The sequence below is a fragment of the Pseudonaja textilis genome, chromosome Z, assembly GCF_049901715.1.
Source record: "Pseudonaja textilis isolate UNSWEBS1 chromosome Z, rPseTex1.2, whole genome shotgun sequence".
Lineage (NCBI taxonomy): Eukaryota > Metazoa > Chordata > Lepidosauria > Squamata > Elapidae > Pseudonaja > Pseudonaja textilis.
In genome coordinates, this window is record NC_142008.1 from 105,531,423 (window position 1) to 105,544,843 (window position 13,421).

A 13,421-nucleotide genomic window follows, 5' to 3' on the forward strand; every position below is an offset into this window, starting at 1 on the left:
ACTGACCAGGGACTGAGATATCGGCTGCAATCTTGGAGCTCGATTGCAGACCGTACGGTCACGACGCCAGCTCCTCCCCTCTCTCCTGCTTTTCAAAGCTTTTAAGTATCCAGAAAACTTTATTATCCCTTTGACATTTTATTTTCAGCTTAAATGCCTGTTGATGTCAAAGTGGTGTTTTGTTTTTTTTTAATTTCGTGCTTAAGTCTCTTAGCTGTCAGTATATAGAAGGGAAGAGAAAAAACAAACCAAATCCTTTCCCTTTTCATTCTCCTTCGCTGCTTCAAAATCTTCTTTGGGAACAATGTTATTTTTATATAGTTTAAATACCAGGTACCTTGCATTGTTGCTTTTGCAGTTTAATCCGGTCAACCAAGACTTTCACTTCTTATCTTCCTCCTGCACATTCTTTTCCAGTCAAGTTCTTTTTTGAGGTGGCCATTTCTGACCACTGCTACAATTGCCTTGGGGAAAGGGAGTAATGGCCAGCTGAGGAGGAGAGATGTGGCTCTCTTCAACCCTGCTAGCAGTCTCCCCCCTCTTCACCACCTCTACGGGATGGCTTAGCCCCAAAGCCAGCCAGCTCGGGGCACTCCAGTGCCGAGCACGGATCAAAACCGTGCATGATCGTGGTTTCAGTCTGTCAGCAAAGAAACTCAAACCGGAAGTCGTCACCAGTACAATCTTAATCAATCCCTATATTCAGATCAGATCAAGTACATGCACAGCTATGGTAAATTCTGCTGGCAAAAAAGCTTGAAGTTTATTTATGAAACATTAGAAAACAACTAACGGTTAACTTACACATTGCCTTCACTATGTGGTATTCAGTGGTGGTATTCAATTTTTCCCCTACTGGTTCTGTGTGCATGGCTTGGTGGGGGGAGCGTCATGTGACTGAGTGGGTGTGTTCAACTTAATATCACTCATGCCCATGCCCACTCAGTCACATGACCCCACACCAAGCTATGCTCATAGAACCTGGTAGGATTTTTTTTTTTTTGAATTTCTACCTATCTACCTATTTTCTGGCCAGGCAGGCTTGGTCTAATCTGTCAAAGACCTGGCCTAATCCTGCATGCCGCCCACTCTCCCTTCACTAGTCACACACATCACCCTGTTTCCCATTTTTCAGAGCCCTGGCCCTTAATCTCCCCATTTCTGCTCTCAAGATTTCCATAATCCCACAGCCGTGAGTTTTTACCTTCCTTCCATGGCTGGCTGCCAGGGAAGGCAAGCCAGGAATGAGCCATTGTTGTTGCTGGGCTCCCTGCTAGCCCATATCTCACCCTTGTTATGAGTTGCCTGCAGCCGCCACGTGGTGTGTTTTTTTTGGGGGGGGGGTGCAGTTGGACTCTAGCCACACTGAAAAAGCTATAGGCTTCTTGCAGTGAAAATTACCAACCTCCAGCTTTACTCCACTTCTGCAATGCACTGCCATGGTAGCATTCTAGACACCACCATGCAGGTCCACCCCATTGAGCCTGTTGCACTGTTTTTTTTGGACTTGCTTGGACAAGTCTCTCTGGTACAGTGGGCTCAATGAGGTGGAACTGCATGGCCAGTGTCTAGAACATGGCAGTGGCAGTGCATTGCAGAAGTGGAGCAAAGCTGGAGGTTGGTAATTTTCACTGCAAGAAGCCTACAGTCATCACATCTTTTTGCCACTTGTTTGCTGGCTGGAACCGAGCCAGGAGTGGCAGCTTGAGGATTCTCCTGCTAGCAAAGAAGTGGCAGATGGAGGCTTCTTGGTGAGGGGATGGGGACATGGTGAGACTCAGTTGGGAATCAGAAGGCAGCTTCTGCACCCTGTCTGTCCCTTTTTGGTCCCTCCTCCACATCAAAGTACCTTAAAGCAGGGTTCCCCAACCACTGGGCCCCAGACCGGTATCGTCCATGGATCATTTTGTACCGGGCTGTAAAGAAGTGGGCACCGCCATCTTGTTTCGACGGCACTTGAGAAAGTGCTTCCGGGTGAGCTTGTCGGTCGTCAGTTGGAAAGCGGCGTTTGGGTGCTGAAGGAATCCTCGCACCTTTGTTTTGTCGAAGAAGGGGTGGTGGCTTCAAACGAAGAGCCATCCCAATGGTGGTGGAGTCTCACGTTACTCAGAAGGAGTAAGTAAGAAAGACCCCCAAAAGCCCATCGACCATGAGAAGGTACAAAGGAGGAGTTGAACGTGGCGGGGAGAAGCGGGGGACAGCTGGCTGGCCGGTCGCTTGGCTCGCCTTGCCTTGGTTGTGCGTGCTGATGCCAGTACTGGTCCGTGGATCGGTCCATGGATTGTACCAGTCCGTGGTACAAAAAAGGTTGGGGACCACTGCCTTAAAGGAACAGACTGGGGTGGCTGCTTTCCAAGCAGCAGCGGAGCCAGGTGAAGAGAGACAGAAAACTTCACCTAAGTCTTCTCCTTCTTCTCTGGCATACACATTAAAACTTGGCAATATTCTTCAAAATATTCTTATTTTTAACATAATGTAATTATTGCTATCAAAAATATTAAAAAGTAGATTTTATTCAATGTCCAAAGTCCTATTTTAATACATAGAACCCATCCCTGGGTTATGAGCATTCTCTTGGTTAACATTTGAACTTATTCAATAAGCACCCCCTAGCATTTGCAAACAAGGTCCGAAACCAGGGGTGGGATTCTACAGGTTCTCACCTATATGCTAGAACCAGTTGTTAACATTTTAAGGAATTCGGAGAACCATTTGTTAGAAGAAATGATTGGCCTAATCCTGTAAGGAAGACAGGAAGGAAACATTCTCGTGTTGCTTACAGAAACTGCCTCTCTGTTAACCCTTATTACATTCTTGGCAGGATTGGACTTCCTATCTCAGGAAATTATCTGGAATTTTTTTTCCTCCTTTGCTGGTACTTGGCTTTTATGGAGTGACCAAAGTTACAGTGGCACTGAGAAAACTGATTTATGACTGTTTTTCACACTTACGACTGTTGCAGCATCCCCAAAGTCACGAGAAGCCAGGCGACGAGGTGCATGTCTCAATGTGAGCAATATTGAGTTGGCCACACTCAGCCAGTCACATGACCACCAAGCCACACCCACCAACTAAGCCACACCCACAGAACCGGTTGTTAAAAAAATTTAATCCCATGTCTCTCCGAAACTATGAATCTTGCAAGACCACCCTAGTAGTTCACTCTTACAAACAATTGCAGATGCTCTGCAACATTCATCCTGCACATTGCTGGCCAAAATGGAGCTTCTGAAGGTTTCACCCTCCCCTCAAAAAGGTCCATTCGACATCCAAAGGCCTTATCTGGTATGTTGCCAGCCAAAATGGAAGTTCTGAGGGGCTCATATGCCCCTTTGAAGCCTTGTTTGTGCATCCAGAGGATTCCCTCAACCTATTACCATCTAACATACAGCTTCTGAGGGTTGGATGTGGCCCTCTGAGACTCTCCATTTGGCTCTCAGCCTTGCCTGGCCCATTGCAGGCTGAAATTGAGCTTCCAGGGGTGGATCCAGCCCTCAGAGGCTGCATTTTGGCCAGCAGCAAGTTGGGGGAGGCCCACAGCATTGGGGGACCAATTCATCCCGCAGAAGCTCTACTTCAGCCAGCCACCAAAATCTAGTTTGCTAGATTTTCATAAACTAAGTGACCTGGTACAGCAGGTAGTGGGGGAAGCAAATATGGGGAGCATGAGGTATTTCAGTGGGTCAGAAAGGTGTTGCAGGTAGCCTGTTCCATCAGTCCCCCCATCCTGAAATACCTCATATGCACTTAATGACCCTTCCATTTGATTAGCGAATGCATGAGCAAAAGAAGGGAGTGATCCCATTCAAGGTATGAGATTCACTTCTATGAATCCTTGGATTATGAATGGAATGGGCAGGCTCGTAACTTGAGGACTACCTGTATAGCAATTTAGAAGGCAACTGCTTCTGTACCAAGTATGTCAGTTTAATAGTCCTATAGAGCTTTAGGAATGAAGAATATATAGAATAGTATTTTTAAAAGAATACTTGCACAATTTATTGGCAAGAGCACAGAGTCAGAAAAGGATAAGTTTCACAAATTAAGTGGATTCATACACAAAGTATGCATTTTCATAGTCCCCCCAAAAAGATTTAATTCACTTTCCCCATTACTTTAACAAAGGCCTCTTTAACATCTTTGTTCCTCAGGCTGTAGATGACAGGGTTCAACATAGGAGAGACCAAAGAATAGAAGACTGCAGCTTTCTTCTCTTGATCTGCAGAGAAATCAGACTGGGGCTTCAAGTATGTGAAGCAGATGGTGCTGTAGAACAACACAACAATGGTGAGATGTGTGGCACAAGTAGAGAAAGCTCGTTGTTGCCCTTCAGTTGAATTCATATTGAAAACCACCCTGGCAATATGGAGGTAGGAGACCACTATAAAGCCAAGAGGCAGAATAAGGACAGTTACACTCAGAGCAAAGATTAAGACCTTTATCATATAGGTGTCCAGGCAAGCTAGTTGAAGCACAGCTGGTGCTTCACAAAAGAAATGGTTGATTTCATAAGGTCCACAGAAGGGAAAATTTACTGTGCAAACTGTAAGTACTGCAGCATTGAAAAAGCCTCCAAACCAGCATATCCCAGCCATCTGCACACACATTGGCATTCTCATGATGATGGGATATCGCAGTGGCCAGCAAATGGCCACATAACGGTCATATGCCATAAGAGCTAAGATGAAACATTCTGTTATCCCACAGGAGAGGGTTAAGTTCATTTGGGCCATGCATCTGTTGTAAGAGATCATTTTAGTTTCAGAAGCCATATGGGCTAGCATTTGAGGGATAGTGATCAGTGTGAAAAATATATCCAGCAAAGATAAGTTACCAATGAAAAAATACATTACTGTGTGGAGACGGGAGTTGATCCAGACCAAGAAGATGATCAAGCTGTTTCCAAGAACAGTGATAAGAAACATAGTGAAAAATATCATAAAAAGGAGTGGCTGTAATATGGGATGACTGGTAAAGCCTAGAAGAATGAATCCATTCACTGAAGTCTCATTCTGAGTCCACATTTCACCCACCAAGCTTCACCTATATGATAATCATAACAAAAATTGATTTTTCTTCAATACTTTAGCTGACAAAGAAATATTATTTTCCCTTTTTATCTTGATCACTCTCTGGATTCTGTAGTTTTGTTCTGGTATGTAATCAGAGGCCTAAAACTAACCAGAAACTTTAATAAAAGTACCCAGCATAATATGAATGAATCATAATACAGAATAAATAATCTCATACAGATACGTCAACAAGAACACTATTTGTCAATCATGCTTAATATAATTTAAACCTCATTTTTTACAGATTTGACTTCTCAGTAAAGAGAAGTTTCTTTTTTCATTTTTGTACCAAGACAAATGTATCTTTGGCTTATTTTCTGTATAAATGCATGCATTTTCCTATGATTTTATATCATTAAAGGAATTTTAAGCATTAAATAATAGGTTGTACCTTCCCATTGGCAATCAATAAAAAAATAAACTATGACAAAGCAATTTAAAGGTTTATAGATTAACTACCTGAAGGGTTATATGTGAAAGATATTTAATATGCATGCTTCCTTTCTCATACAATTTATGGTTAGTGATGGGTATTATAGAATACGTGTCAAGAAGCCCCTTGTATATAATTTAGATTCTCAGTTGAATTAATTTAAAACTTTGGAATAGAACCTTTCTTTTTTTTTTTTTTGTTTGAAAACAATTTTTATTGGTTTTTTAACAAACAAACAAACAAAAACATAAAAACATCTGCTCTCTTCGATACTTATATACAAACAGTGTGTTGGTTGGTTCATCAGTTTTGTGCATTCATTTCGTAGTCACAATTACAATTACATTACATAATAACTCTTATCAATTCAAACTTATATATCCACATATCATTATTGAAAAGAAAAAAAAATTGACTATACTTTTATTCAATCATGCCTTATGAGATAACTATGATTTAAGTAATTTATTCTATAACAAATCATATAATCATACCTATTCTATCTTAAGAAAAAAGAAAAAAAAACATTTTATAAATGTAATGTCAAGTAGCAAAAGAAAAGGGAGAAGAAAAGTCAATAATATTCCTTATTACCTAACATTCTAAATATTCTATTTTTGTATTTCATCATCCAGCCATTGATAGAAAAGGTCCCAAATTGTATAAAATTGTTTATCTTCTTGCTCTCTAATTTCAAATGTCAATTTACTCATCTCAGCACATTCCAATATTTTCTTAATAACTTCCTCCTGCAATGGAATTTTCTCATTTTTCCAATTTTTTGCAAATACAATCCTAGCCGCAGTCAATACATTTACAATCAGGTATTTCAAATCTTTACTATAAACATCTGGTAAGATTCCCAATAAGAAAATAGAATAGAACCTTTCTTTATGATGATGTATGAGGCTTTAGATTATCAATCTAATTTCTCAAGATAAGAAAAAATAGTCATAGAGCTGGGTCATAGAGCTATTGCTGTTGCTACTCATTACTGCAGTTACAGTTACAAAATAAGTATGGCAATAAACATGCCTTTGACTAATTTATTATGTTAATACTTCATATTTTCTTTAGAATCTTGAAATTATAATGACTGTTTGTTTTTTCTTAGACTTCCAAAGGGAAATAATTAAAATATTTAAACTTAGCAAATTCCTTAGCCATTATTTCTCTTAGCAAATACATAGATATGATGAAAAACAGGTATATATTTTTTAAAAGAATAATTTCTTAGTGCTTGCAACTAAAAATAAAATGATTAATTTGAAGAATCCTGATGATATATGCTGAATGAATGCTTTAAAATGATTTAATATGCATTTTGGCTTAGTAATGTAAAGTATAAGTTACAGTTTTTCTTTGAAAATGTTATCCCATATTTAAGGATTTGGTAAAAATTTATAATTCAAAGTTTTCAACATTATTTTAGAAAGTAAAATTATATGGCATAAATCAAACATTTTCATTTGTTCATTAGTTTCATGAGTTCATTAATTTATTTTTATTTTTTTGTTAATTTGTGGCTGTAATTGGCTTTTCGTTCATACAACCATATGCAGTTCTAAGTTCCACTTACCTTTTGTTCTAACCATTTAGAATGCTAACTGTAGTTGTAAGTCGTCTATCTTTCTACCTACCTACCTACCTACCTACCTACATACATACATACCTATCTATCTATGAACAACAGCACAGAAATAATTGTACAATTCTGCATCTTCACCAGGTTCTGGAAATGAAATATGTTTCAGAGAAAGAACTAGATTAAAATGAAAATCTAACAAGAAGAAACTCTTACTTTCTCTGAAGTATTCAAACAATTTCCCTTGAGATTTTCCAAGCCTATTAACTTTTAAATTCCTTAGGGTTACCTAGCATTAAAGAACAATTAATTTGAATCTCTAGGTTAAACAAAGTAGAACATTCTGTGAAACTATGCAAAAAAAAAATATTTCTACACATTTGGGTGGTGACAGTGGTAGGTCAATGAGAAAGCTACTTATAGTGAGGAACATCTGACTGCTTTAGCAACCATTTAGACATGAGAGCAGATTCTCCTGAGACTTGCTTTAGCCCGAGAATCTGCAGCAAATCAGTGCTTAGAAACCTTGTTTTATGGGAGAAAATTATTGATTCAGAACTTTACTGTAGATGTAAAAAAATCCATCCAGTGAAAATATTTTGAGTATCTCCTTTACTGCATTTTAAATATATTGTAAACCATCTTCCTGAAAATTGATCAGTGTGCCATACATTATTAATAGATTTAAAATAATCTATTAACCCTAGCATAGAAGAGACATCTCCATCATCATAAATTGAGGATTTCCTCCCAAAATTGATGATGAAACAAGACACATTTTCAGAAATTGAGGTTTGAAAGTTTTATTTCTTGGTTATATGATCACATAACATTCCTTGTCATCTTGTTGATTTTGCCATTATTAGCACATACCAATGGAATTTATAATTGAAAACTGTAGCCTATGAAATATAAAGCTGCTTAAGATTTTACAATTTGTTGATTCTTAGTCATTTAAGAATTTCATTGAGGATATGAAGTCAATTCATGTTAACCAAAGAATCCCTCCAGTTTTAGAAGAGATTTGTGTATACTTAATTTGGTGAGGGATGACTGTGAATTATCAACTACAAACACAGGGTATAGTATCACCCGATGATGCCTTGATAACCATTTAAATATGAAGATATTCAAGGAAAGTCCATATTTCCATTTCTCTCAGAATTTATTCTGAGATTCAACACAAGTTTTCCAGTTATTTAAAGAGTTGTAGGGAGCTGTGGAGATGACCTTGGAGAAAGAGGCAAGAAACTGTTAAAGAAGAAGCATGAATTATGTAAGTTCAGGTGGACAGACGAATATGTAAAACAGAATCAAACAAGTTCTCTCCCTTACTCCTCCTGATATGAGAGTGTAGGAATGGAAAACAGGCAGTCTTGAAAAATTCCATTTCTATACTATCTTTATTATCAGAAGCAGTATATTTCAAACCAGATGTTCAATCTCATCTAGTATTCAATCGTCTACTCTCATAAGTCATGGTGTAAAAAAAAACTGTTTTAAATTTACACAATGGAGAAAAAGTTCAGTAACCTAGATCTGCAAAAATTCTAGATGTACTTTCTAGATGTACCTCTTTAACAATGAATAAATTGTGCATTATAATAAAATAATAAGTAAATTATCATAAATTTTAGAAAAAGAAATATTGAACCTTGTAATACATAAATTGAAATTATGAAAATAATCTTGAGAAAAAATATATATCTACAGTATCTATTATCAAATTATCTATCTAAATCTTCTAACGTAACATCTTTAATTGTACTTCTCCAGGCATCTTTTACATCTTTATTGCATGATAGGATTTAAAAGTGGAGTTAAGATACGATATACTACTGAAATAAAATTAGCCTGATCTGAAGAATAACTAGAATCTGAACTCAAGTAAGTGAGAAAAGCACTTCCATATTATAGAAGGACCACTGTGCGATGGGAGGAACATGTGTAGAAGGCTTTTTGTCTTCCTTTTGAGGAATGCATACTTAAAATAGCTGAAATGATATAACTATATGACAGAAAGATGCATGCTAAAGGGGTCCAAGCAATAAAAATCCCAATGGAGAACAAGAGAACATGGTTAATAGATGTATCTCCACATGATAATCTTAGCAGTGGAGCAATATCACAATAGAAGGCATCCAGTTGGTTGTTCCCACAAAATGATAACTGAAAGGCAAAAGTGGTATGTACCACTGCATTGACTAAGCCACCAATTCAACAAGCTGTGGCCAGTTGGAGACATTTTTTTTGGTGTAATAATCAATGTATAGCGTAGAGAATTACAAATAGCAACATAGCGGTCAAAGGCCATCACTGCAAGCAGGAGGCACTCAATGCCCACAAAAGAAAAAAAGAAATATGTCTGAACTACACATACCATATAGGAAATGCTATTTTTCTCTGAAAGTAAATGAGTCAGCATCTGGGGAATAGCGGTGCTTGTATAGCAAATGTCCAGAAAGGATACGTTCCCATATGACATAGTTGTGGTTTCAGTGTGATCTTCTTTTCAAAGAAGATGAACATAAACATTGTGAATGTAATGCAGTAAACCATTTAGTCACAGCAACTTGTTTTCAGTGGATATATAAGCTTTTATAAATACAAAATGAATTGGAGAAGTACTGAAAATATCAGATTAAGAAAAACCTATTTCCCTCTCCTTCATATAAGTGACTCAATAATCAGCTGTGTTTTCATGAAGGGATGTTTTGCCCTTAAATAAAGATGGACATTAGGTAAATTATTATATGCATTATCTGAAATAAGAGGACTTTTTAAAATTTATGCTACTCGATGATAACACCCTTATCCAGACTAGTTTTCAGTACTGATTTGGAGATGCACAAAATCTTAAACATCCATTAAATACCCATAAATCTTTAAGAATCTCTCATTAACGTTAGTTAACAGTCAGTCTCTAATACATTTACAATAAAGTGTGCTAAATTCGGAGTTTCTTTTTTACATGAATATTCTAGAATTTAGAGGGAGATAAATTCAGCAAAAGCCACTGAAAATACAAATTCTTTATAATCTTACCGAAAACTCAGACACAATGTTACTATGGGTATAACTTTGAATTTTATTTGCCATTCATCATCCAGTTTTCTGGGCTGAAGGACAAAATTCTTCAACAAGTTCATTCATTATGATGTTTCAGGACAAAAGAGATCTGAAACATAGGATAGTTGAGCTTGATGGTTCCTCTTTTCCCCGCTGAATATTTCTACTAAAATATAAGGTATAATGATAAGTGTTGCATGTATGCAATAACCCTCTTTACATTTTCAACAGTACATAATTTTTACCTAACTTAATAATAGGATCATTAATACCAAAACTTGTGATAACAAACATAATAAATAATTAGTACTACCAAAATAAGCCATGTCTATTTCAAGATATAAAATGTCACAGAGACTATATCCTTTCCAGGTATGGTTTACAAAGTAATATTTATTATTTATGCAGACATGTGTAGCACAAAGATCTCTAGGGATTTTCTACCCAAGATAATATCACCTTGTTTTCCAAAGATCAATATATACTCCATTGATTGGTGAAAAATAAAGTATATTTTAAAATGATTATTTCATTTCATGTTTCATTATGTGCCATCATATGTCCAGTAAGATGAAACAGAAGAAGTTGGCTTTAGCTGAGTTTTATAATAAATATCTGAATTCTAACTACCAGCAAAAGAGAAATGTAAAATTTGTCTGAAAAAAGTAACTCTGGGCTGAAAAAATAGCTACTGTATTAATTGTATTTGGGTAGTATAACGTTCATTGATATATGAACCATACACATTGTGTCTTTGAGTCAAGGTTGACTCTTGGTGACTGAAAAGTCCTTACAGTTTTCTTAGCAAAATTTCAGAAGCTGTTTGTCCTTGCCTCCTCTTAAGGGTTGAAAGAGAATTACTGCTAGAGGTCACCCAACTGGCTTTGTACTTAACATGGAACTAGAACTCATAGTCTCCTCATTTCTATCTTGATCCCTTAATGTTACATTAAACTGATTCTCTCACAGGAATATATCATAGTCCTATCTGTTTCATTGTATTATTTTAAAGCTTTTATAAGGACTGCAGTTATAGGATATAATTTGTGTTTTCAGCAAACTTTCAGCTCTAATTGCAAAGATCAGATGTGGAACTAGGAAGATGTGCAGTGATGGGAAGAAAGCATTTTTTTATCTTGCTCCCCTCATTACAAATTTGCTCTGTGGGGAAGATCTTTAGAACATTTATAAAATCTATTATCAAAGGACATTAAATTAAAAACGGACACAATTAAACACAAAATGAGATCAATGGAAAAAGAAGAACTAGCACAAAAAATTAGGGGTGCAAAACAGAACTATTTCGAAGACGCAAATAAACCAGGTAGATGGTTAGCATATAAATTGAGAAAGGAGAGAGAATCAAGAAAAAATAATGCAACTAATAGATGACCAAGGTCAAGTTTGCTATGGAAACAGAGAGAAGAAAAAAAATATACGAGAGTACTATGGAAAATGGTATGAACAAGAGGATATAGACAATGAAAGAGTTAAACAATTTGTCCAGAATGCCAACCTACCCCAGATACCTAAAGAGACTGAAATGATGTTAGAAAGTAATATAATGATGATGGAGTTAACTGAGGCACTTAAGAAACAAAACAATGGAAAGGCTCCAGGTTCGGATGGACTTCCAGCAGAATTTTATAAGACATTACAGGAATCATTGAATCTTCCATTGTTAGAAGTTATGAACAAAGTCATGTTAAAGAGGAGGATACCCAATTTGTGGTCAGAAGCATATTTCACACTTGTTCCAAAGGAGGATGCCGACCCACAACAAATTAAGAATTATAGACCTATTTTCTTGCTAAACTCAGACTATAAATTTTTTGTTTCAATATTGGTCTGATCAAGATTGGTTTCTGCCAAAGAGACAAATTAAAGATAATATGAGAATATTTCTGGACACTTTGGAATACTATGAAGCACATCCTGAAAACAAATGGCTTTGATATTTTTAGATGCACAGTAAGCCTTTGACAATGTGAACTGGTGATTCACGTTATTACAGCTGGAGCAGATGGGCTTTGGTAAGAAATTTACTCAAGCCATAAAAGCTATATATCATGAACAAACTGCAAAGGTAATGATAGAGGGAGAATTGGCAGACTGTATTGATATAAGGAAAGGGACAAGACAAGGCTGCCCATTGTCATCTCTGTTGTTTGTGTTAACTTTGGAAGTGTTAACTAGAAATATTAGAGAAGAAAATAATATAAAAGGGATAAAAATTAAAAAGGAAGAATTTAAATTGCAAGCATTTGCAGATGACCTGGTTTTTATTTTAGAGGATCCATTAGAAACAGCATTTAAATTGATAGAAAAGATAGAGGCATATGGAAAAGTAGCTGGTTTGAAAATGAATAAAGATAAAATGAAGATCTTGACAAAAAATATGTTAGTAAGACAAAAAGAAGAATTGGCAGATCTTTTGAAGATCCAGGTCACAAATAAAATTAAGTACTTGGGGATACATTTGACAGCAAGACGTAGTACACTTAAAGAGAATAACTATCTTAAACTCAAACAACAGATTGCAACAGATTTGGTGAACTGGGAAAATTTACAATTATCACTAATAGGGAGAATATCAACAGTTAAGATGAATATATTACCTAGAATTTTATATCTGTTTCAGACAATTCCAATTAGGCTAGGGAAAGATTACTTTGAAGATCTAAATAAAATAGTGTTAAAGTATATATGGCAGGGAAAGAAAGTGAGAATAAAATTAAAACTGTTGCAAGATGCCAGAATAAGAGGAGGATTTGGCCTGCCTAACTGGGAGTTATATTATCAAACAACAAACCTGATGTGGGTTAAGGGATGGATAACACTAAGAAATACTAGATTATTGACATTAATAGGACATGATTTGTTGTTGGGCTGGCATGCCTTCCTATGGTACAAGGGAACTAAAACACAGGGGTATTTTAGAAGACATTATATATGTGAGGCTTTGTTATTAAACTGAGAGAAGACTAAAAAGCAATATGATTTAAAAATTCCAGTCTGGTTATCGACTATTGAAGCATTTTCTTTTCCAATAACATATAAAAAGGAACGAACAGTTAGATATGGTGAAATATTGAATGAAAAGGGTGAACTTAAATCTACGCAAGAACTAGAAGAACAAGGTATAAAGATGAACTGGTTTTCATATGTGCAAATACGCTCTAGATATGATAAATATTTTAAAACAGAAGGTTTTTATGATAAACTGACTGACTTAGATAAGATTTTGACAGGTGCTGATGAG

At 36.4% G+C, this 13,421-nt stretch overlaps 1 protein-coding gene and 1 pseudogene across 1 annotated transcript; both read right to left on the reverse strand.

Annotated features, from left to right (window-relative positions):
* Positions 1 to 4,094: 4,094 nt before the first annotated feature.
* Positions 4,095 to 5,024, reverse strand: LOC113451086 (olfactory receptor 2G3-like). The gene has a single exon (XM_026722444.1). The coding sequence runs from the start codon at positions 5,022 to 5,024 to the stop codon at positions 4,095 to 4,097; it is 930 nt and encodes a 309-aa protein (XP_026578229.1).
* Positions 5,025 to 8,817: 3,793 nt separating this feature from the next.
* Positions 8,818 to 9,575, reverse strand: LOC113451087 (olfactory receptor 5V1-like; annotated as a pseudogene).
* Positions 9,576 to 13,421: the final 3,846 nt, after the last annotated feature.